This window comes from Triturus cristatus, chromosome 8, assembly GCF_964204655.1.
Source record: "Triturus cristatus chromosome 8, aTriCri1.1, whole genome shotgun sequence".
Classification (NCBI taxonomy): domain Eukaryota; kingdom Metazoa; phylum Chordata; class Amphibia; order Caudata; family Salamandridae; genus Triturus; species Triturus cristatus.
In genome coordinates, this window is record NC_140591.1 from 698,424,617 (window position 1) to 698,450,162 (window position 25,546).

The window sequence follows — 25,546 nt, forward strand, 5'->3', positions numbered from 1 at the left end:
TGAAAACTTGCACCCTGGACCACATTGTGTTTGCTGTTTCCAAATTTCTTATGGCTATATGGTTGATCAGAAGGAAAAAATTGTCTGAAGCCCCTTGAACTTTTTAAAGAACCTTCTAAACGCGATTTTAACTTATTCCTTGCTGGGACAGTTGTTTTTATTCAAATGTATTTTATTAATGTTTTATTGTCTGTATTCTTTTTATTGCATCTTTTATGGTCTATATGACCGAAATAAAGAATTTTTGGAATTGGAATTGGAACAATAACAATTTACACAGACAGCATATGCACTTTAGCACTGATCAGCAGTGTTAAAGTGCCCAGAGTCCTATAGCCAAAAACCACAGGTCAGGAAAAACAAAGGCGGAAGAAGCAAAAAGTTTGGGGATAACCCTGCAAAAAGGGCCATTTCAAACAATATATCTGTGTAATTTAAAAGGGAAGGGTGAGGCTTTGGCATCACATTTGAGAATGCGGTGTATGCATGGACAGTCGGAATCGGAAACATTAGGTGCGAGCTTTCAACACTTAATTTAAAAAATGATAAGAAACATCTGCTTTGTTTGTGAGAGAGAATTGTGTAAAGTTCCGTGTAGTGAAGGTGAAGAGAGTGCTTACCCGCATGGTGACGCTGATTGCACTGTTCATGTTGCCTTTGTAAAGCCATCCTTGTTTCGTTATTCCACCTTTCTGAGAGCCAAGGGATGCCGCATCCTGACAACAAAACAAACAATGCAACAATTACTAACAAACCTTTCATTCTCAATTCGTCCATTAATCAAAACAGGCAGAAATCGACTTCCCAGACAGAACTCTGGTATTTCTTCATCTGCTGGAAAATAAATGCCAGATGTTAGATAAAACCCAAAGGATGTACTACGAAAGTGCTGCGGGACCACGAAAATCGTAGTAAGCACTACACAGATGTATGTACTACACAGATGTAGGTAATATATGGAACCTAACAACTCCGGGCCAGCGTAAATATGCTGGCTTTTCCCAGAGTCAATATCAGCTTGGCAGTCCACAAAGACTACACAAAATGGCATCCCCAAACATGTCTTTCGAAGCCGCTGCAGCTCATTCACGAATGAGGGCCTGCCCACCAATCTAAAGGGGCTAAAAAAGCATGATGAACATGTTGGCACCGGAGGTGGGCGAGCCAACAAATTACCAGTGAGAGCCGAGCCAAGGATCTGGTTGCGCTCTGAGTGTAAGTGCACGAGCCAGGCCCTGTAAATAGTTGGCATCTAAATCATACAACAAACATGATTTACAATTATAATAGTCTCTTTCAAATTTAAAAAGATATTTATTTAACAAGCAGAAGCGTTTCACCTTAGTAAATCAGATTTTTGTACAGCGCACATCCTCAACTCACATATAGGAAGGTACTTTCACATGCTACAACGAAGGAAAAGGAGGTTCCGTAAAATAAAATATTTATCTAGGAGCACACAATTTGGTCAAGTGGTAAAGCCAAAATTGGCCCCAGGTTTTCCGGTTTCACGTTATACTATTCAGCCGCTAGATGGATACCTAAGTTGGGCTCATTTTGGTCTTGTTGTGTGCTCGCTTAAAAAAAAGTCATGGGCATACCAGCAAACCACATTTCAGTTTGAAAGCATAATTATGCATAATCTCGTGAATTTTTCCTGAAATGTTTCACCCCAAAAATATGCCCTTTTGCACACAGTCTTCATAAAGTGCTGTTATCATCAGTTGCGTCATATCAGAAGCAAGAAATATAAAATGAATGCATATCCATCCAGTCTGCTGTACAAAGTAAAACATACATATATAGGACGTGGTGAGTAAGGAGCACCCACAAGACATGGTTCTGGGCAATGCACAGGCAATATCCTATCAGTACTGCTGGCAATGGATAAGACATGCATGACGTCATATTAATCATCAAATCATTTCATCTCCCACGTGCCTGAAAAAAATACAATGTGACCTTGTGTAGTGTAAACGGTGCTCTTGTTAAGCGCTCAATACCTTTGAGTTGAGTTTGCGCTACATAAAACGACACAAAAATACGTAAGAAATCACTAAAATTACTAATGTGGCATACAATTACACTTTTCCGCAATGTATGAGACATTCCAAACACACAGATGATCTTTTCTGGTAACATGAAAGAAATTCTGGAGAAAATATTGAAATTCATGTGTAATATTATAGCCTGTTTTTAGGTCTAGTCTAGGCAGCGCAAGTGCTGTCCCTTCGAGGCATGCTGGGCTTTTAGCTCGCCCATCGCTTTTCATTCATTGCATCGCATGTCCTTCTTAAAATCTTTCTTCTCTATTGCTAATGAGTCTGTTTTCACCCTCCTTTTGGAATTTTTCTCCCTCCCACAACGTAGAGGCCTATCACATGCATCCTTTCTCTTTGCTCTATGTCTGTTTGTGTCTGTGCACTATTTTTTGGGGGGGTTGCTCTCTGTCAGACTTGTTGGAAGTTTTTCTTCTTCTCCTTTATCGTGTTGATGCAAACCTTATATTTAGCATTCAGGTTTTTTTGCATTTGAAACATTACTCTGGATCTCCTATTTTAGCACTTTCGACAAAGAAAAGAGCTCACCCTACGCGTGTTTTGAAAAATAAATTAAATTTTACTTTGAAATTTGGAAAGCAAACTGACCCAAACACGCATCAACAACAAACATGTTCACGAAGTTGGAATCCCAGCCAAAAAATAAAACCTTTTTCAAAGTTTCCATTGGGGCATTCATTATTTTTTTCTTTGTTGTATTTTTTTTTTAGGAAATACAGCAATTTCTAAACATTGTTTTATTGTGCTACGTGCAAACCATACGCAAACTTTGAAAAACCAATAAAAAAGTTGATTAGAACATTCGTCACACTGTTTGTTGGAGTGATGCGTGTCATAATAGCAGAAACAGTAAGCTAAGCGCATCAGAAGTTCTGAAAACAATTTTCTACTGACTACATTTCCTAGCTTGCAACAGTCACTGCTCTGTGATCTGTGCGAAGGTGCTTCGATACTGTGCCTGAACAACGTCCATGGCAGCACTTAATTGACAAACAAAACACTGCGCCTCGGTGTTTTAAAGCTGCATCTGCGTCTGTTCAGAGCAAAAACGGGAATATTAATAACATTTTCCTGATGTGCTCCATTTAATAGCAGGGGCAGTATTGTTGATGTAGCTCAGAGGGTCAGTGCGTTTGCTGCTGAGATCTGTGTGCTACCTGCTGATGAATGGGTTTGAATTTTAACAGCGCCAGCTGAGGTGCTCATTTAAATTTGGTCAAGTACTTGGTTTTTAGGACTCTGTAAGTTTGAAAGTTGATTTTTTTATGGACAGCATCCAAGTAGGTCTGGTGAGTGTTGAAATGGAAACACAGAAGCATTCGTACTCGCTATGTAAGAGTTGCTGTTTACCACTGAAAACAGCTGGTGCTGCCTGTGATAACGTGCTCCACTACTGTGGCTGAACAACATCCATGAAGGCGCTTAATTGACATAAACAAAACACTGCATCTCAGGGTGTTTTAAAACCACATCCGCGTCTGTTAAGCGTGAAAACGGGAATATTAATAACATATTTCCTGTCCTGCTTCTTTTCGTAGCAGGAGCAGTATTGCTTATGTAGCATTGTACAAAGATGCTGCTCAGTGTGTGCCGCCAATGCTTTTATGAAATGTGTTATCTCTGGACAGTGGTGTCTGATTTTATGGCAAGACCGGAGGCTAATATTATGCAATCCTCTTTATTGCGCCACCCACAGCAGCATCACCAAAGAACATAGAACAACAAAGATCTTAGAACACTAACAAAGTGCCGGAACCTTCATGACTCTTCCTTCTTTTTTGCTGCTGACCTTAAGATAAGTCATGAATTTATTTGTTCTTAAAATTTGTTAAGTTAAAGAACGAATGGGATGATTATATCATTGAATGTGAGCAGATTAAAATTTTTAATAGCGTGAAATGACTGTGGGGATAATTGGTTTATAAGTGTAAGACGTAACATTGTTTAAATATTTAAATGGCAGAACACGTCTTTAAGTTTACTAAGTAAAGCTGCTTTGAGTGAGTTTTGGGTTTAATTATAAGAAGGTAAGCGATTGCGAGGAAAGAAAATTAGTTCATGGAAGTCTACAGCGTGGGTGTATGAATCAGAATATTGAAGGAATTTCGGATTTGAAAGAATTTATCATCGGACACATGAGCATGGAGCAAGTAAATTAATATAAAGTGAAAGGAGAAGTTGGTGAGGGAAATTTTGATCGTATAAAGGGTAGATGAGTTAAGTGAAAAAGATCGTCGGTTGCTTACCGTTACGCGCAAGCTAGAGGCGGCCATTTGCAACCAGGCTAAATGAAGGGACAGAATCAGGCAGGAAATAGCAGATCGCGCAGGCGTCAAAGTTGACGCATGCGCGAGGTTCGCAAGTCGTCTCTTGAGAGAAACTGACAGAGTTCGTGTCAGAGCTAAAGAGGATCGTGTTTGGAGGAAAAGGTGCATTTTAGAGAGGAAAGGAGAACGTTTTTGGTAGCTAAGGAATAGGGTTGAACTGATGATAAAAATTTGAAGGAAATATAAGGTAGTTTTAAGGACAGTAGTTTGTGGAGAAGATTTGTTCTGTGAGATTTAAAAAAATGAGTTTAACATATTTTGGAATAGGTTTGTTATTTTGAAGGGAATTTAAGACTATAAGAGTTTGTATAGTTTTGAAGATAAAAAAAAAAAAAGAGGATGACAGATGTAAATGCGATCACTCAGGCAAGCTTAAGTATGGAGGAGAGGATAACTCTCATGTTAAAGAAGTTTGCAAATGAATTAGATTCAAAGATGGATAAAAAATTTGAAGAATTTAAAAAAACAAGTGGACTTGTTTGTCAGGAGGAGCATTTTTGGTCAGCTGGTGAGGGACCGGTATTGGAAAAGAAGAGTGGAAAGGTGAGCAGAAAGAGGAAGAATATTGATTATGATGGTTTAAGGTGCAAAAAAGCTAAGACTGCCTACCGAAGCTCAGGATTACTTTGCGATCGTGCGAAAAAGGTGAGTGTCGAGGACACACAAGGGGACCTAGAGAGAGGTCAACATAGTAGAAGACATACTACCGTACTATGTGACGAGTCTTCGGTTAGCGCAGAAATAGAATTGAGTTGTTCCTCTGTATTTGACTCAGATGTCGAAGTGGTGGTTAAAGGGTCGAATATTGAAGATAAGAGTAAGGAAAGGTGTGAGGAAAATGAAGGAGTAAAGGACCCTTTAGGGGAGTCACTGTTTGACCCTATGTTGTTAAAGCACCCATTATCTCCAGAATGGAGCCCAGCTCCACATGTTGCGGATTATGTCCAGGTGTGGCTAAGGAAGCAGATACCAAAGGACGTGAGGTTGAGGCTCCGTTCTGAGTGTCCTAGACCAAGTTTATCGAATAAGATTGCTTTGACGCCAGAATTGAACGCAAGAATTATTGTGTTTATTGGAAAAGGGGGAAGAGACCCTAAAAAAGGATTGGATAAAGGGTTAAAAATGTGTCAGGACAGACTACTGGATCTGACTGGCCCTCTTACCAAAATATTTGATATGGCTGAGGAAGCTTATCTTGAAAAGAAGGATCTGGATGTGGAAGAACTCAGAGAATGGGTTCAAAGAGCGGTGTGCTTGTTGGGCAATGCTAACACGGCAATTTCTTTTGAAAGGAGGAAGAGTATCCTGCTAAAAATTGATCCAAAATTGGCGGAACTCGCAAATAATGAAGGGGGTTCAGAGGCAAATGGTATGCTTTTTGGAGAAGCTTTCATAAAAGAAATGAGTAAATATGTGGGTGCATTTAGTTCATTACAAAAATCTCAGAGGGAAATTAAGAAAGTTTTTGACCGTCGGGTTTTTGGAGGGGCGGGGAGAAGTAGAGGTCGATTTCCCGGCCGAGGACAAGGTATCTCAAGGGCCTCATTCGCGAGAGGGTTTAGACCCTGTAATTACAATTACCAGCAACACTATGCATATCAACCAGGAAATTTCTATCCCCAGAAGGAAAGAGGAAGTTCTAGAGGAAATAGACGAGCAAGAAGGTCAGGTAAGAGAAGGCCATTTTGTTACCCATGTAAAGTTGGGCGGCAGACTTGCCCAATTTTACAAGAATTGGTGTATATTAACGAGAGATCCTTGGGTTCTGCAGACAGTTTTGGGTTATCGTATAGATTTCAAGGAAGAACCGATTCAGGTTCGGTATCCACAAATAATAAGATTCAGTGCAGAGCTGTCAGAGATGGTTGGAAAAGAAGTAAGAGAGTTGGAAATGAAAGGAGCGATTGTAGAAGAGTTAGATACGTGTGCCGGGTTTGTAAGCAACATTTTCTTGGTAGAAAAGAAAGGGAAAGGAATGAGACTGGTGATAAACCTGAAAGGTTTGAATGATTGGGTTGTGTACCATCATTTCAAAATGGAAGGAATGCATATGTTGAGGGATGTCCTTCAGACAGGAGATTGGATGACACGTCTGGATCTGAAGGATACATATCTGACAATACCAATATGGTTGGAGCACCAGAGATTTCTAAGGTTCAGATGGGGAGGAAAAATGTGGAAGTTTGTTTGTCTCCCCTTTGGACTTTCATCGGCCTGTGGTGCTTCACGAAAATGCTTTGACCAGTTGTTGCTTTTTTGAGAGAAAGGGGAATTCGAGTTATAATTTATTTAGACGACATTTTGATTATGGATCAGTAGAAGGGGAGGGTGGAAGATCACACAAAGCTAGCAGTGGAACTATTGGAGAGTCTAGGATTTGTTGTCAACAAGGAGAAGTCAAGAAATACAATTTTTAGGATTTGTAATAAATACTGTTCAGGGTCAGTTGAGATTACCATTGGACAAAATAAAGAAAATAAGAAAGGAAATCAGAAGGGTTTTGTCTTTGGACATAATATCATTAAGAATGTTGGCAAGGATTATTGGTCTGTTGGCATCAACAATTCAGGCTATTTTTCCAGGACCCTTGAATTATCGTGCTCTTCAGAGATTGAAGGGCAGTCATTTAAGACGTGGTATGAAGTATTCTCAGGAGATTACTCTTTCTGGGAGGCAAGATCAGAACTGAGTTGGTGGCTAAAGAAAATGGGGGCTTGGAATGGGAAAGCAATTTTCGGAGTAAATCCGGAATTGACACTAGAGTCAGATGCGAGTTTAACTGGTTGGGGAGCACGTTGTGGTGCAGTTTCGACAGGAGGTTTGTGGACTGCAGAGGAGAGCCAACTGCACATAAATTGTCTCGAACTGTTGGCAGGTTCCTTTGCTATAAAGAGCTTTACGAAGGAGAAGGCAAAATGTTAGGTTTTGTTGAGAATGGACAATGTCTCAGCAGTGAGATATGTGAACACACTAGGGGGACCGAGGTCAAGAGTTCTAGCGGATCTTGCGAGAGTTTTTTGGGATTATTGTTTGAAGCAGAATATTTGGGTTCAGGCAGAGTATATTCCGGGTCAGAAGAATGTTCAGGCAGATTGGTACACGAGGAATCGGACAGATTCGAGCGATTGGATGCTTCACAGGTCTGTATTTTGGAGGATAATGGAGCTGTGGGGCCCTTGCTATGTGGATCTGTTTGCGAACAGGTGGAATACTCAGTTGGAGAAGTTTTTCAGTTGGCGTCCGGATCCGGAATCGGATGGGATAGATGCTTTCAGGCAGGATTGGAGGGGTCTTCGAGGTTATGCTTTCCCTCCATTTGTGATGATAACCAGGGTGACTTTGATGGTTCGCAAGTGGAAGGAGACGGTGATTTTGATAACTCCTTTTTGGAAGTCTCAAGTTTGGTATACCATTCTTTTGGAAATGTCGGTAGATTGTCCAATCCTACTTCCAGTTTTTCCAGAGATTCTGAGAGATGCTTCAGGGGAGTTTCACGAGTTGGTAATGTCGGGTCAACTAAGACTGATGGCATGGAGAATTTCAGGAGAGTCTGGGAAGTGCCTGGACTTTCGAACGAGGCTTCAAAGCTTATCAGAGAATCTTGGGCGCCGGGAACAAGAAAGATGTATAGACTGGCTTGGCAGAGATGGTTTCGCTGGTGTTTGGAGAGGGGTTACGATCCAGTTTCCGTGGATGTAGTTTTGGTGGTGAATTACTTGGCATCTTTATTTGCATCAGGTTTAGCTTATAGGACCATCAATTTGCATAGATCAGCTATTGCTGCTGGTCATGATATGGGTAATGGAGTCTCAGTTGGACAAAATGTTTTGGTAAAGAGATTGATGAAGAGTGTGAGGGTTGCAAACCCCCCTGTGGAGAGGTATTCATCTGTGTGGGATGTTTCAAAAGTTCTTGAGTATTTAGAAAGTTTAGGGAGTAACAGTGGGTTGGATTTAAGAGTCTTAAGTTGTAAGTTGACTATGCTTTTATGTTTATTGTCGTTCAGAAGAGTTTCGGATGTGAAAGCATTGGATGTAGGAGCAAGGATTTTTAATCCAGAGGGTGTTTATTTTTATTTGTGCAGAAGAACTAAGACAAATTCAGATAGCATTTTTTATCCTTATTTATAATCATGAACGTTTGTGTGTGTCGTTAGATGTTTGAAGGAGTATGAGATGAGAACTTCAGGTGTTCGTCATGCAAATGAGAGGCAGTTGTTGATTTCATATAGGAAACCTCACAAAGCGGTATCAAACCCAACTTTGGCAAGATGGATGAAAGAAGTGATGAGGAATGCTGGTGTGGATGTGAGTAGATTTGGTGCACATTCTGTGAGGGGTGCTTCGGCATCAAAAGCTTTTATGCTAGGGGGTGCGTTAAATGATATGAGATGTGCAGATTGGTCTAATGATTCTGTTTTTAGAAGATTCTATTTTAAACCTATTTTAAATGCAAGTTCTTTGTTATTAGAGAGGCTTTGAACTTGCATAATATTAGCCTCCGGTCTTGCCATAAAATGTAGATTTTCATCAGCTTTGATGGACAGAAAATCTGGATTTTATTAAAGACAAGGAGGCTTATATTATCCCACCTCTCCCTACCCATGTGGGTAATGTTTATTTGTTATTTTTCAGGACGTGGACAGCAATGATTCAGGAAGAAGGATTTTACCCGGATTGAGATCTTATGTTTCATGGGGATTACTTCTTTCATGGACTTTTTATGTATTATATTAAGACTTGAGTTTATGTTAATGCAGCACAAAAGAAGGAAGAGTCATGAAGGTTCCGGCTCTTTGTTAGTGTTCTAAGATCTTTGTTGTTCTATGTTCTTTGGTGATGCTGCTGTGGGTGGCGCAATAAAGAGGATTGCTTAATATTAGCCTCCGTGTCTTTAATAAAATCCAGATTTTCTGTCCATCAAAGCTGATGAAAATCTACATTGTCTTGTAACCCGGATTAAGATTTTTGTGTCTGCAATGTTCCTGAGCTTTGTTAATAAAAAGATTTCCCCCCCCCCCAAAAAAAAAGATGCTGCTCAGTGTGTGTCCCGATACTGTACAGACCCGCAAAAAACAATTGCCAAAGCCAATAGGTCCCAAAGGTGAAACCTATTGGTAAGGCTAACGCTTGTTTGATATGTTGCCAATCCAATTCTCTGGAGATCAGAAAACTCAGGGGTAGCATGGCATCTCTTTAAACAAGCATGGTCTTCAGCTGGGCACAATAGTGGCAGCGATCCTCCAATCCCAGGTAAACACCTCTCCCAGGCAGCAGTCCTAAAGCCATAATCTGAAGCACATGACCTTTAGTTTTTCAAATAAATAAGGATGGTTCTCAGCACACAGAGTAGTGTCTCTCCTTTATATTTGGGTCACAGCACCAAGAGGGCAGTTTCCGTTTATCCTCTTCTCTGGTCCTGTCTACATGGATGGGACTATTCCTATTCTTAGACTAGGTTAGTGGACAGAACTTCAATGAAGGAAAAAGGTTAACTTGCTTCTGGGCTCACAGGGCCGAAACAGCGGCAGATTGTGGCTTACCAACTACACATTCCATGTGGTGCAGCAGTGGACATTCTGAAGGAACGCAATTAGATCCAAGTGCATTTCTCTTCTATTATAGCCCACTCATTTCCATGTCGATGACAAGCATCTCTTAATGCTCGCAGTCAATATCTATCTCTCTCATGCTTGAGTGCCACCTCTCTTATCAAGAGAGACGGTGGACACGTGGGATGTACCCTGGGCTGACTTCAGTGTAGGTGGCACCTGGTGCAACAATCTTGGTTGGTACCCCTCCAATGACCTTCTTCACAGATTCCCTCACTATCACCACCAATGGTGTCTCCCATCTCTGCTTAACTTCTCTCACATTTATTTTAGAGCACTACCAATCCCAGTGCAGTCTCAAAGCACTTTACATCACAAACATATACAGAGACAATGAGTCACACTAGTGTATAAATCATTGTATACGAAAAGTTACTTAAGACATTGTGAAAAACATTCCCATACTGGTAGGCATTATATGTTAAGAGTGTTAAGGCTGGCGAAACAAATGGGCAGATTAATTATGGTTCATGCAGTGCAGTGACCAAAGTTGTTGTACTGCACTGCATGAAAAGGAGAGAGCACAATGGAACAATATTTACTAAGATATGGTGCTGTTGCCCTTTCCTCTGATGCTGGCGTACATTAGGCTGCCTTATGCTAATGCACACACCTCTGCACCATAGATCAAGGGTGTGTGCGTAATGTCAAGTATAGGTTTTATAGTGGAAGGGTACCCCTGCAGCGCAAAAGCATATGCTTTGACCTAGCTTAACACATTAGCACTTTGCATGTGTGCTTTACAGTGCAGCACACATGCAAAGTTGGAAAGATCTGGAGAAAATACATCTTTGTCCAAATTTATGCCTGCCTCGATGAGGCATCATTTTTTTTACGCAAATCCCTTTCTACCAAAATTAGTCAAAATTCGTGGGTGGGTGAATGGGTACATCCATGTACCACCCATAGTACGCCATCGTTGTCGAGAGGTAGTGCATAGTGCTACTTTATGGTACTTTAGTGCTACTGTCCAACGCAATTCTGAATTTGAGCTGCCAAGGAAACCCCAAAAACACCAGATGTGCGTCACTTTTGTGGTTCAAACCAGCCTCAAATTGATAGTAAATCTGCCTCATAAATTCAGGATTTGAAACATACCACATTGTATTGCTTACTACCCATGGAAACACTTTTAAGCAACATTAGAATAACAAAAGATTGAGGGGGAAAAAAAAGGTTCTAAACCGATGCCTTGCAATTTGCACACAGCGCTTTAATGCCAAATTATAGCCCAATGTTTTATATTAGGAGTGTCATTTCTGAACACTGAGTAACGAAAGGATCACAATGACAAAAGCAGCAACTCTCTGTGGTATCTACATAAAATACACATCTATGATCGACATGTTACAGGTTGCATTGTTTTGCAGCAGGAACATTATCACTCTATGCTACTTTATCATGAATAAAAACTTTGACTAGACAAATCACATATTTCGCCACCAATAGCATTAACTACCAGAGTTATCATGCCATTGCTATTATCCCCTTAAAAGGCTAGCAACAACGTCATCTCTTGTTGCTGGGACTCACTCTGGCCAAGCGGGACATTGCAAGGGAGTGGAAGGCGACACGAGCCCCATCTATGATGGGATGGAAGAACGGCCTGGACTTTTGTATGGGGCTGGAGCAGCCAGTCTTCGAGGCCAGGGGGTGCCCACGCAAACACTTTAAGATCTGGAAACGCTGGACAGACTACCGTGGAATAGGGCTGGAACCCCCCGCAGAGAGGGAGATCAATCCATAGGGGCAGCTATACACGGATGTTGGTGGTCCTGGGGGGGCGGTGCGGGGATGCGTACGCTGCGAGGGGAGAGCGGGATGGATGGAGGGGGGAGAGTAGGGCTAGCAGTAGGAAGTGCGATCTTTGGGGTTTGGGGGCGGGGGGAGTTGGGACGGGAGTTGGGGAGTTATTGAATATACAATTGTCTATTGCCTTTATGTAAATGTATGAAGGATTTGGCAGACGTCTCTGGGTTACAGGGCTCTGCATGGTGATGGCTATATCGACATAATAAAATTTGTTTATAAAAAAAAAAAAGGCTAGCAACAAAGATCTCTTCAGGCTTCTCTAATCTCACCTCAGCCAGTCATGCAATGGGCACCCCCTCATGCTTGGCACCCAGTGCAGCAGCACTAGTCACAACGCCCTAATGCCGGAACTGGATGGACGGACAGCACATCTCCAATTGTTCAGATAGCAGATGTATTTGAACATGCTAGGTTCAATGAGATGACAAAAAGTGTCCTTCCGTGATGTACTAAATGTTTTGTTCACCCAGCCAACACACTGCCACCTAGCTACAATGATCTGTTTAGGATGGGGAGAGCAGCCGCGACTGCTGCCTAGAAGCAGCAGTAGGGCGGGTGAGGGCGAAGGGGAATACAAAAATCACTTATCTCCCGGCTGGCCAGCCGCCGCCGCCTCTCCTGTGTCCTGTCCCACCTCTTCCTAGCATCTTGTGAGGAAACAGGAAGCACCAGGGCTCCCATGCTCCCCGCAGACAATCACAACTCTGCAATGCAGCGTTGTGATTGGTCTGAGCGCCGTGACATTGAACTCAGCCAGATGCTGGAGGGGTGGGCATGTTCTCCATGCAGGCTGTAATGCAGCCTGCATGGAGGACAGGGAAGGGTGCATGACTGTTTTGGGCAGTCTGAGAGGGCAGACCAAACAATTGTTGCACACAGGAGTGTTTTACTACTTCTCCCCTGCTCTGCAGCCCCGCCCCCTCACACACGATGCCGCAGCAGGAGGACAAAATAAAATGATAATAACATTATGTTATTATCATTTTATTTTTCCTTTCTTTTGCTGCTTCCTGGCTGTGGGGCGACGCTCCTCCGCCTTAGCGGAGGAGTCACCACTGGGAGAGAGGAAGGAGCAGTGCAACTAATGGCAGGAAGATAAGAGGAAACAGTTTCCTTAAGGTTTACACTGTCTAGAGGTATGTTACAAAATTAGACAATAAAGATACTTGGGGAATATCAGCCTGGAGTACTGCAACCTCTCATTTACAAACTATCCAAACACCTCGAATTCAGAAGGAAGTGAAGGGGTCAAGACAGACTTCATGGATTTGGCAAAGGCGGGCGGTAGGTAGGTAGCGCTCCAAATTTGGGGAAGCAGGAAATATGAATGTACTGCACAAGAATAAGTCCATTGCCTCCAATCGTTAGTTATGACAGGCTGGACCTGGAGCATGTAGTCCAGTTTGTTAAAATGTCAGCCACGCTGAGTGAACTCCATTTTCAGCAGAGTAAAATACTCTCTTGGGAAGCAACTTGCATGAAAAATATGGAGTGCACATACCAGAGGGCTTGTGACACAAGCCTTCTCTATGCCAGAATACATACCACAACAGTCTGAATTTTTTAAATGAGGAAAAGGGTGGCACAGTGCTACTGCACAAGGTACATTCAAATCTGCATGTGCCAGCATGCACTGGACAAATGATCACACTTTGAGGAATAGGACAGTCTTTGCGATTTGGGATTATGATGACACTTTTGGACCATGTAAAAAGTTTGTGAGGCCATCTGTTGGTTGTCAGTGGAAATGACATATTCCAAGCCATGCCGATGGCGACCTCGATAAGGCCAACGGTGACATTGATAAGGCCACTGGTAGTATCATAGGGAAGGATATATGACTAGAAAAGCAGGTATACATTATGGTACGAAATTACAATGGAAAAAAGTTAACTCCATCTCTACGTAACTTGAAAACCTGAAGTTATATATATATATATATATCTTCAGGTTACATAGGTGTGGAGTTAAGAATAGTAAAGCTATACTTGTATATCCATTATTTTCCTGTCGATAGTATGGATGTTGATACTTTTCCTACATTATTTTTCTAACACAATATATTTGTAGTCTAAATTCTGACATACACCCTATAGGAAGTTACGAGCCTGGTCATTAATTGTACTATTTGTGATTAAAAGTTTACGGTTGTGGGTGCGTTATGACGGCACGGCAAATCAAAACTGGCAAATGTCTATTATTGCTTGGACCTATATTGGTACCATAACGTCTCTTCAAATAATTTTTTTGTTAGAATTATTCTTTTTTTCTGTACAACTATGGTTATGTGGTCTTAGAAGCGAACCACAACATCCATTATTTTACTGGATAGATCCTTAAACATTATTACATTTAAAAGTTAAGGTAATTGTTAATGTACCAAATGTGGTAAAAGTAAGTTATAAGAGATGCAAATAAAAGCTTCTACAACTTAAATGAAATGAGCTATAGTTGTGGGTTCCTCTATTTCTGACACCGTAATATATTCCTGAGTGGATTTTCCATGCTCGTAAACACATGTATGGCAGGGGAAAAACCTGAAATTGGACTTCTAGGGTAACCAACACAAACATACACGCTCTCTCCTTTGCACCAATACAATGGATGTGTACTCAAGCGTACAGTTAAACCCCCACATAATTACCTTTTTTTAAATAACGGATGAAAGTCAGAAGTTATGGAAACACTCCTGTCAATGACGACGTGATCTCACGATTGAGCTGTGGCGAGAAGATGTTGTGTGACCACAAAGAGAGAAATGCACTATAAATGTGTGGATTGTCGGCACTCGCTGAATAAAATTCTTTGTATAACAGAGGCGTTTTTGCATATACTACAAAGGCAGCAACAGCACCTCCATCCTTAGAATGAAAATAGCCCATGGTAGGAAACCTATAGCATTCCTACTGAATATAGCATCCATTGTTTTAAACATCTCATTTAAGACCGTTAACATTAGCAAAGCTCTTTATCACATCAGAAGCACAAGAGCATGGCAGGAACAGAAACACAGGCGTACTCATTTAATGTAATTTAACTGCACATAGAGACCTAGCTCCACTGAGCAGCCGAGAGCTCTAGAGAGCACATTTGTTTTGTATCCAGTGCTAGGGCCGGACTGGGGAACCAAAACCAGCCCTGGCAAAAACGCTCAAACCAGCCCCTCTCCCTAGGGCTCATTGCAATCTGTCTCCTTTCATCCATCTATTCTGTCCTTATCTCTCTTCTGTCTTTCAGATAGCTTTCTCTCTACTTCTCTTTCCTCCATTTCTCCCTCTTTTGAAAGCTCCAGCCCCTGCTGCAGTTGCAGAAAATGGCAGAGCCACCAGGAGCGCCCCTGGGCTTTCAAAACCTGCCTCCAAGGGCTCCAGCCCACTGGGGAAATGCCCGCTGGAATAAAAGGCCTGTCCGGCCATGTCCAGAGCATCTCCTACATGAGGTGCGTACAAGAACAGCATTGTTGTGTGGAGTCCAAACTGAGACCGAATTATAGATATTAGGAAGTGATTGGAAACGTTCAATATGGCCATTAACGACAGAATACAATTAATAAAAAAAAACAATTGCAATCGAAGGCACAGAAAGTTAAAATGATATACGTAGAATCTCACTTTTTGTTTACATGTTGAAACCAAGTTCAGGGTCCAGAATTCCAAGTAAGCAATTTAGCAACTAAATACCATCTTCTCCCACTGGTTTTAACGTAGCCCTTAAAGATTGGCCGTATGTATATATTATGTAGCTAAATAAGCAATACATAGTAACTTACGAAAGAGCCTTACTTCTCCCGGTACAGAGCATCATTTGTGCAGTAAACGCTGGGTGTTTATTTTTCTCCTCCCTTTAGCACCATGCAAACTCAATAATTAGACACTCATTACAGTGTGTTCATTGGGATTAAACAACCAAAATCATGCGAAAAATGAAAATATGAGCTGGAGTTTCAAATGCTGCATGTTTAATGAGCTTACCTCATCTTTATCTGCATCTTCATCCACTTCATAAACGTGAGATGGCAGCTTTTCCGACTTCGTTGCTTTACTGGAAAAAATATATATATTATTGACCTTCAGCATTTTCAATTTGAGCATAACACCATTATCATTTACCAAACCCAACACTTTAAAGCAAACGAAGAAAAGAACTATTGGAATTCCTGTTTAACAAGTTATTTATTAAACACACAATGCCCTATTCCAGTTATTGTAATTGTAAATGGTATTTATATAGCGCTTAGTACCCCTGAAGAGGCATTGAAGAGCTTTGCGGCGAGTAGCACGTTACTCCCAAACTCAAGATTAGAGGTTGTTAATTAGCAGATTTGTAACATTTAGTTTTTTTCTTTTTATTTGCATGAGTTTTTTTGGGTTGGGTTTTTGTTCTTGATTTCTTGTTGGTTCAGTAGAGTTTAGAGTAAAGATAGGATGATGGGAATGGATCTGGAAGGGGGAGTAGTAAGTTGTTTTTGTAAATAGTGGTTATGTGGACCTGGTAGCTGGGGGACATTACAAAAAAAAAAAAAGGATGTGAAAGTTTGAGAAGGATGTTTGGGGGTTCATAGTAGTCAGAAAGGTTTTGGATGAGTCAGAGAGAGGAGGGGCTGAGACAAAGGTTGAAAGGAGGAATTAATTATTTCATATCGGGGAGGAGCCTAGCGCTTGACCAAGATGGCCGCGTGAGCTTAGAGCTCCCGAGACCCTCGCGCCCTCCGTCGACTATCCTGTCTCTAATCCTGATGGTATGCATGGCACCGTGTTGCTGAGTTGTCAGGGAGGCGATTGATGCTACCCGCGGTCGGATCGCCCATCGGGAACCGGACTTACGACTGGCGGAAGATTGCGGCCTAACTCCCGGGGATGCCAGGGGCTAGAGTTGGCAGGATGCCCGTCTCCTAGTTGATCAACAACGGCCTGGCGAGGTGTGAACTGTCGGATGGAGGTCCTCGCACTTTCACTTTCGATCTCGTTCCCTTTGTCTGCCCGGACACTGTAGAGCTCTGGGTGGCTTTATTACCCCAAGGACGCTCGGCGGGCTGCTCACTCCTTATCCCTCTCTCTGAGAGGGAACAGTCTTAACTGCACTGGACTGCCCGGAGTCCATTATGTCGGGCAAAGCAGAAGGGGATCGGCTGAAGACTAAGTCCACCAGGCGGGGAACGTATTCCCAAGTCAACAGTATGGACCGCTATGCCCTCCTGAAAGCATCACCGAGTGGATCGAGCCAGGCACCGGATGCCCAGAAGGAGGACTCGCCTGGGACACCGGAGCTCTCCCTACAGGATGTCATGGGCGCGCTCGACGGGATGCAGACCTCGATGGGGAAACAGTTCGAGGCCCTGGCGCATAAGGTGGATGCCATCCTGGTAGATGTCAATCTGATCCGCTCGGACCTGGGCAAGACGAACGAGCGCGTTAAGAACCTGGACCACAAGACCACGGGCCTCACTGATGATGTTGCGGATCTGCAGACCGAGGTTCGGAAGCTGAGGGCCGAGAGTGACCTCGCCGCCCGCCGGCTGGAGGACTTCGAGAGCCGGGCCAGGCGCAACAATGTGCGCGTCATCGGGGTCCCGGAGTCCTCGGATGAGGCTTCGGCGGACCTGCTTGTGGAGGATTTGGTCCTCAATCATCTGAAGCCTAAGGGCCTTGGAAAGTTTTTTGCGGTGGAAAGGGCCCATAGGGTGCCGGGCGGGCGGCCTAAGGCGGGTGCCCCGCCGCGGCCGATTGTCGCCCGGCTCTTTCACTTTCGAGACCGGGACGCTATCCTGCAAGCTTCGAGGGTGACGGGCCCAGTCCCCTTCCAGAATGCGTCGGTGAATTTTTATCCGGACTTCACCCAGCAGGTGCAGAGACAGAGACAGAGCTTCCTGGGGGTGAAGCGGAGACTTCGGGAACTGGATCTGAAGTATGCCATGCTTTTCCCTGCCAGACTACGGGTGGTGCATGAGGATCGGACTTTCTTTTTTGACTCTCCTGTTATGGCCGACGAATGGCTGGATGCTTTGCCCCGGCGACGGACGGGGGATGACACAGCCGAGCATGGAGACAGTGGCCGGGATGGACAGGGCTGAGATCTCAGAGCCGGCCTGCCTTGTTTTGACCATACCTGAAGATTCGAACAGAGTGCAGTAACTGTGGAGGGTTGCGGGAGGACGAGGGGTGCTCTTTTCCTCCCTTAGGGTACTTTTTGTAGATTTTTTGTTTTTGTAGGGCGACAGGCACACTGCAAGTTGGGGGGGCTTTGTAAGCTGCAGCAGGGGTGCAGGGTGGGGGGAGTTTTGGGGATTTTGTGTTTGTTGTTGGGGGGTTTATTTCTGCAAGGCATGATGATTATCCTCAGGGCTGTTCCATGGTGGCTCCTCGGGTGTGGGGTGGGCCTCTTTCCGTTTGAGGATGGGGGGTAGGGGCTTAAGTGTTATAAGCTGGAATGTTAATGGTTTGGGGGATCGCATCAAGAGGGGGATTGTTTTGCAATTTTTGTAACGCTCATTGCCAGATGTTGTCCTGCTGCAGGAGACGCATCTCATAGGTAATATGTGCTATGCCTTGAATAGGAAGGGGTATAAATTCATTGCACACTCGGGATTCTCTTCTGGGTCCAGGGGTGCGGGCATCCTTGTTAGAGCATCGTTGCCTTTTGAGGTGGACTCCACCATTGTTGACGATAGGGGGAGGTTTGTGGCGGTGGCGGGGCGGTGGGAAGGAAGGACTTTGGTTTTGGTTTCGGTTTATGTCCCGCCGGCCCTGCAGGCCTCCACACTTGCTGAACTGGGCAGGGCTTTGCTGACTCTTCCGGGGGGAATGCTGGTAGTGGGAGGGGATTTCAACGCTGTGGGCTCCGGACTGTTGGATAGATACCCGCCCAAGGACGCAGGGGGGGCTCAGAAATGGCTTCCAGACTTCCTGGATACGTTTGGTCTGATAGACTGCTGGAGGCTCCGGCACCCCACACAGAGTCAATACACGTTTCACTCCGGGGCGCATGGTAGCCTCTCCAGGATTGATTACCTGCTTACTCTGGCCGCACATGCCTCGTTGATATCCGAGGCGAGGCACATGGCACGCGGTATCTCTGACCACTCGCCAGTGTGGATCCGGCTGGATCTAGGTCGGGAGGGAGGAGGGAGGGTGGCCCCCATCAATCCATGGTATTTCCGAGACCCCAAGATGCGCAGCGCCCTGGTAAAGAAGGTGGATAATTACTTTAAGGACAATCTGGGAACCGTGGACTCGGCGGTGTCGCTGTGGGAAGCCTTTAAGACCGTGCTTCGGGGGGAAGCCCTCTCCCTGGTGGTGGCTGCCAAGAATCGGAGGGATGGCGAGGTGCGGCAAGTGGAGGAGGAGATCGCGGCCCTTGAGGGGGCCATGGAGGAGGAGGTTACAGAGTCCTCACTGCATGAGCTTTGCTTGAAGCAGGCGGAGTATAGGGACCTGGTTACGAACGCCGCTAAGACCCTCAGTAGGGAACAACAGGGCCGCCTGTATGACGTTGGTGATAAGGCAGGGAAACTCCTGGCGTGGTTGGACAGGAAAGAACGGGTCAATAGAGTGGTGCCAGAGTTGACGGGGGAGTGGGGAGAGGCGATTGTGGAACCTGAGGGGATTGTGAAGTGTTTCGCGGAGTATTTTCGTAGGGTTTATTCCTCTGTGTCGGACAGGCCGCCCGAGGACTCGTCTGAGCTCCTCCGTGATATCGAGTTGCCCTGCCTCTCTGACATAGATAGGGATGATTTGGATGGTGACATAACGGTTGACGAGGTGGCGGGGGCGATTCGCGCGTTAAACTCGGGTAAGGCCTCTGGACCGAATGGACTGCCGATCGACCTGTATAAACTGTTCCCGGATAGGGTCGCCCCTCACCTGCGCGCCATGTTTTTGGAGGCGCGGGGGGATGGGATCCTTCCGTTGGATCAGCGACTGGCGTCGATCGTGGTGATACATAAAGAGGGTAAACCCCGAGATAGGTGCGCCTCCTATCGGCCCATTTCACTCCTCAACGCTGAGCCGAAAATTCTGGCCAAACTTCTGGCTTCCCGTTTGAGTAGGGTGCTTGGCGATTTGGTCCATCCGGATCAATCTGGCTTCATCCCGCACCGAAACACAGCATTAAACCTTAGGCGTCTTCATGGCGTCATCGCCAGGGCGGGCACGCTGCGTGAACCGGCTATTGTGGCATCTCTTGATGCCACGATGGCCTTTGACACGGTGGAGTGGGCATACTTATGGGCCGTGCTGGCCAAGTTTGGATTCGGTCGCGGTTTTGTGAGTTGGGTTCGGTTGCTGTACGAGGGGCCACTAGCGAATGTTGTGGTGAATGGTCGGGCGTCTACTCCGTTTCAGCTTGGTAGGGGTACTCGGCAGGGTTGCCCCCTGTCGCCTCTGTTGTTCGCCCTCGCCCTTGAACCGTTGGCTGCGTGGATACGTTGGCACCCGGATATACGGGGCCTTCGGTGGTCGCCTGATCACGAGGACCGTATTTCGCTTTATGCCGATGATATCCTACTGTATCTTGCCTCACCTAAGAAGTCACTTATAGTGGTCTGTGACGTACTCGCATCGTTCGGTAGGAACTCGGGGCTTGTGATTAATTGGGGCAAATCGTACTTGTACGTTCTTAGTGGCGAGGTCCCACTGATCCCTAGAACATGTTCGATACAGGTTGCCCAGCAGGGTTTCGTGTACTTGGGGAGTTTTATATCCATGGATCCTGCTGTGCGCTATGAGAGGAATCTGCTCCCCCCCTTGGCGCGCTTGAGGCGAGATGTTGAAGGTTGGCGGAGGCTGCCGCTCTCCCTTGTTGGGCGTGCGGCCCTGTTCAAAATGATGTCTCTTCCCCGCTTCCTCTATGCCCTCCAGAACTCCTTGGACTGGGTACCGGCCAAATACTTTCGGGAGGTCGAAGGCCTCCAACGGACGTTGCTGTGGGATGGGCGGCCGCGAATAGCTATTTCAAAGTTGACGCTCCCATGGTACGATGGGGGCATTGCGCTCCCAGACATCCGACGGTACTATTGGGCCACGCAGCTGAGCGCGATCAACCATGGGTTTTATGGCCCTGCCATCAGCCCTGGGTATGCCCTGGATAGGTGGCTGCTTTGTGGCGGCAACTACTACAGGGCGTTGTATTCGCGGTCCTTAGACTCGTCCCTCACGGGGCCCACAGGTGTGGCGGTGCGTGTATGGAAGATGGCGACTGATTCGTTGGGCTGGAAGGATAGGCTCACCCTCGCTACCCCATTGTTTGAATCGGAGAGATTGGGAAGACTCTGGCATACGAAGGGCTTTGATAAGTGGGACCTGATAGGTATATCCAAGGTGGGAGATGTGCTGCATAAGGGGAGGGTGAAGTCCTTCGAGGAGTTGCAGACTGAGTATGAGCTAGGGCCCTCAGAGTATTTCAGGTATATCCAGCTGCGTCACGCCCTCCGATCAGTCCTCGTGGAGGGTGAAAAGGTGCCGGAGTCCTCTCCCCTTGAGGACCGAGTCCTTGATGGTCATATGCCCGAGAGCACGATCTCGCTCATATATAAGAAGTTGATTAACGTCCGGGCAGATATGCTTTTGGGGCTGAGAGAACAGTGGACTAGGGATGGCCTTGAGTTGGATAATGAGGACTGGCAGTCAGCGGTTTCTTCTCCTAAGGAGGTTGCGATCCCGTCGCGTCTGAGGCTGGTGCAGCTTAAAATACTGCACCGGGTGTATGTGACGGGGCCAAGGCTGGTCCACATGGGATTTTCGGAGGACGGCCTGTGCAGAAGGGGATGTGGTATGGTGGGTACCTTCCTGCACATCATTTGGGAATGTGGTGTCATTGTGGAGTTCTGGAGGAGAGTCCATGCAGTTATGGGGGAGGTGACGGGCACTGCGGTACAGCCGGAGGCGCGGTGTTGCCTCCTGAACGTCTGGGGGCCCACTGACCTCGATGAGGCGCAGACCCAATGGGTGACTCTGGGTAACATGGTAGCTAAAAGGGATATAGCGCGATTGTGGGGCTCCTCGGGACCCCCTACACTGACCGCGTGGAAGGAGAACATGGACTGGAGCATGTTTAGGGAGAAGACGGTCTACTGCTCTAGAGGTCGCCCCCGGAAGTGGCACGCCATCTGGGGGCGGTGGAACCAATACAGGGGGGGAATATGTCTTGCCCCGGATCTGGAACCTCCCGAGGAACAGCTTTCCCCCTGGAAAGTTCCAGCACAGTTTGGTTTTAGGAACCGTTTTGGGCCTCTGCTGTCCCCCTTCTTCCTCCGTACACAGTCTTGTAACTAGTAGATGAGTGGGGTCCGGCCTCCCCTGGGGGCTTTCGTCATGGGCTTTCAATGTTCTGCGTTGCTGGGGTTTGTTGTGAGTTTTTCCTGTGTTTATTTAAAATTGGACCTTTGCATTACTCTTTGAACTGTATTGGGGACACATCACTGTATCTAACTCTCAATGCTGCCGAACCTTCGGGCTGTCGGCAGAATAGCTGTGTCCTGAATTTTGAAATAAAGGTTTTCAAAAAAAAAAAAAAAAAAAAAAATTATTTCATATCAAAAACTGAAATTATTTTATTCATATATATGCACATGACACTTAGGGGCCGATTACGATCCTGGAAAAACCCGGTACAAACAGTGGGTTGGAGCGTTTTCTCCGTCCGACTCGTACCGGGTTGTAAAACTTTACAAACATGCAATTACGATTCGTACGGAAACACCATTTCCGTACGAATCGGAAAAAAGACCAACCGACAGAAAAATACATACAAATGTGATCCGGGACACCGCGGACGTGACGTCCGGACGGAGTTAGGCATGTTTTTACATACCAGCAATTACGATTCGCACCGACTGCAGTCCGGATGGGAATATTTTTACAGCACCCAAAAAGTGCCGGAAAAGCTAAGTACGCGGCGATGCGAGATGATTAGGGGGCCCGGTATGTGCCCTACCCCGCCCCCGTATGTACGGAGCGTACCCCCCAGCCCCCCGTATGTACGGGGTGTACCCCTGTACCCCCCAGCCCCCGTATGTACAGAGCGTACCCCCCAGCCCCCCGTATGTACGGGGTGTACCCCTGTACCCCCCAGCCCCCCGTATGTACGGGGCATACCCCTGTACCCCCCAGCCCCCCGTATGTACGGAGCGTACCCCCCAGCCCCCCGTATGTACGGGGTGTACCCCTGTACCCCCCAGCCCCCCGTATGTACGGAGCGTACCCCCAGCCCCCCGTATGTACGGGGTGTACCCCTGTACCCCCCAGCCCCCCGTATGTACGGGGCGTACCCCTGTACCCCCCAGCCCCCTGTATGTACGGAGCGTACCCCCCAGCCCCCGTATGTACGGGGCGTACCCCTGTACCCCCCAGCCCCCCGTATGTACAGTGCGGACCCCCAGGGGGTACGCTCCGTACATACGGGGGGCTGGGGGGTACAGGGGTATACCCCGTACATACGGGGGGCTGGGGGGTACGCTCCGTACATACGGGGGGCTGGGGGGGGGGTACGGCGCGTACCGGGCACTTGTTTGGACATCTCCATGGATGCTATGGGAGTTCGCTCCGGACGGTCTTTTTTCCATGCAGTTGTACAATCGGACGGATGGGACGGATCGTAATTGCGCATTGGGACTTCAGTTTTCCCATTTGTACGTAAAAATGTCCGGGGACGTGTCGGAGACTTTTCCCGACCCGAGGACGTGTGGGGGAATTTTCCCAATGCGATTCGTATGGACTTTTTCCCATACGAATCGTACTTGGCAGTTTGTACGGCGCTTTTACCATTTGTACGGAAAAAAGTCCAGAATCAATTGGGTTGGGGAAATTTTTTCCAGGATCCTAATCGGCACCTTAGTAAGGTTTCATTGGCTGGAGAAAACCCCTCAATATACATACTTGTATGTGCATAGAATCAGCAATATTTACATAGTCAGATGTGCACATTTATCTTGTGTTGAAATATGCACATTTGTCATATTTCTTAAAGGATTTGTAGCAGGCAGAGACTTCTATATATGCACCTATATGTACATAGAAGCAGCAATTATGACATTGTCATATATAAATGTATATTCTGGTATAATGAACAAGTTATTTACCTTCTGTAAAGCCTTATCTGGTAGAGACTATCTAGCTACAGATTTCCCACTCCAGAACACTCCACAGGTGTCAGACCAGACCTGGAAAATCCCGAGCAGCACCCCGGTGTCAGATGGCTGACCTCTTGTGTGACTATAGAGATCCAAATGCTACAAGATGCCCTTTTTTAGGTCTCGCAGACCTAGCGCTGGGGCGCGCATGCGCTCCTCGCTCTGCGAGGCTTACAGTCATCAAGAAGATTGCTGTAGGGGATTTGAAGCCACGCCCATCATTTTCATTGGCTGGCGTCACCCTTTATGCTTAATGCTGGCCTCCGATTGAAAATTAGGCTTTTTTGTTACCACCCTGTCTCCTTTAGGCCCCGCCCATCCAGACTGGATCGTGTACTTGGAGCTTTACATGGTCTCCTTTATTAGTTAGTAGGCACTATGTTTTTTGAGTCGTTCAGGTGCCTTTGGCAAGGGTGGCCGCGTATTTTTGCATCGCGCTTTCACTTGAAGTGAAAGCGCAATACAAATATAAACACGCGGCTGCCTTTGCGCAATGGCGAGAGCTTGTTTTTCCTGCTTTTCACATCTCCCACCCACCCCTCGTTGCTGCTTTCCTTCCACGTCCTGCTTCTCGCTTCTCCCTTGCACCGTCCATACCAGTGGTCCCCGGAAAGCACTTTTCCCCCCCTCAACTTGATAAATGTGAAAGAGTCTATTCACCAGGTTCTGTGCTACCCGCGGGCCACCCTCACCTCCACAGACGCCTTAACAGTTGCACAAGCGTTACACATCGTCAGCATCGCGCGCAAGGACGCCGCAGCCCACACTGCTCCAGTGTGTGCGCTCTAATGTAAAGCAGCTGGGCTGTGGCATCTGCTTGGAAACGGACCGGGAGGAAAAGCATTTGGTTGGGCCAGTCAGGTTCAGGCTGCAGCTATATCTGGAAACTGGAAAACGGGCAGCGCGGTGTCATCCGCCATCCCCTGTGTTTCACATTGAAAACTTTAAGAACAAGTCACGCGCCTCGGAAAAGAACACACACTTCGGACCTACAGCCGTGAAAGCGCCGCATCTTTCAATGTGCGACTGGGTCTAGGTATTGCTAGGCAAAGTCATGCGCAACATATCCTCACCTCCGTCGCCGCACATCCTTGTTTTTAGAAGCGCCCCGTTACAGCGCTCGTAATGCTTGCCTGCAAAGAACACCCCTCCCACTTCCCAAACAGCATCAAGCAGCAATCGCTGTGGCCATTCATTTATTAGGTCTTGCCTGATCCAGCGCATGCGCTGGTCTGGCCGAGACATTTAGTGTACGGGTTTTCAAAGCGCTGCCACACGGCCTAGCGCTGGCGTTCACGCGAGCGTGCATGCGCGCAGCCGGCAGCTTTCAGCGCCCGAGGCGCCATCTGGAGCTTTCACTTTTTCCGCTGCTGCACTCGCGTGTTTGCCATCGCGCGGGCACCCCTGCTTTCACTTTTACCTTCTTTTTTTTCATTTTTATTTTATTTCAAGGCATACTTTTGCAACAGTAAAATCAACTCAGGCGCTTTTGCTCTTTAACCATCATCATGGTAAGGAGGAGCCGAGTGAGCTGGGGTTAAGCCACCTTTGTATGGAAATGAAGTGCGTATGGAGAAAGACAGATTGTCACTGTAATCTAGATGTGAATATT

At 46.1% G+C, this 25,546-nt stretch overlaps 1 protein-coding gene across 8 annotated transcripts in view; it reads right to left on the minus strand.

The window, feature by feature from the left end:
- The window catches only part of DOCK9 (dedicator of cytokinesis 9), a 1,069,784-nt gene that overhangs the window by 558,268 nt on the left and 485,970 nt on the right, over positions 1-25,546 (minus strand). For all 8 annotated transcript variants that reach the window (XM_085622123.1, XM_085622117.1, XM_085622120.1 and 5 more), the window contains exons 5-6: positions 15,782-15,851; positions 621-716 (exon numbers count right to left, since the gene is read on the minus strand). In XM_085622123.1, the coding sequence (XP_085478249.1) occupies positions 621-716; positions 15,782-15,851 (166 nt within the window). The remainder of the gene's footprint in view (positions 1-620; positions 717-15,781; positions 15,852-25,546) is intronic.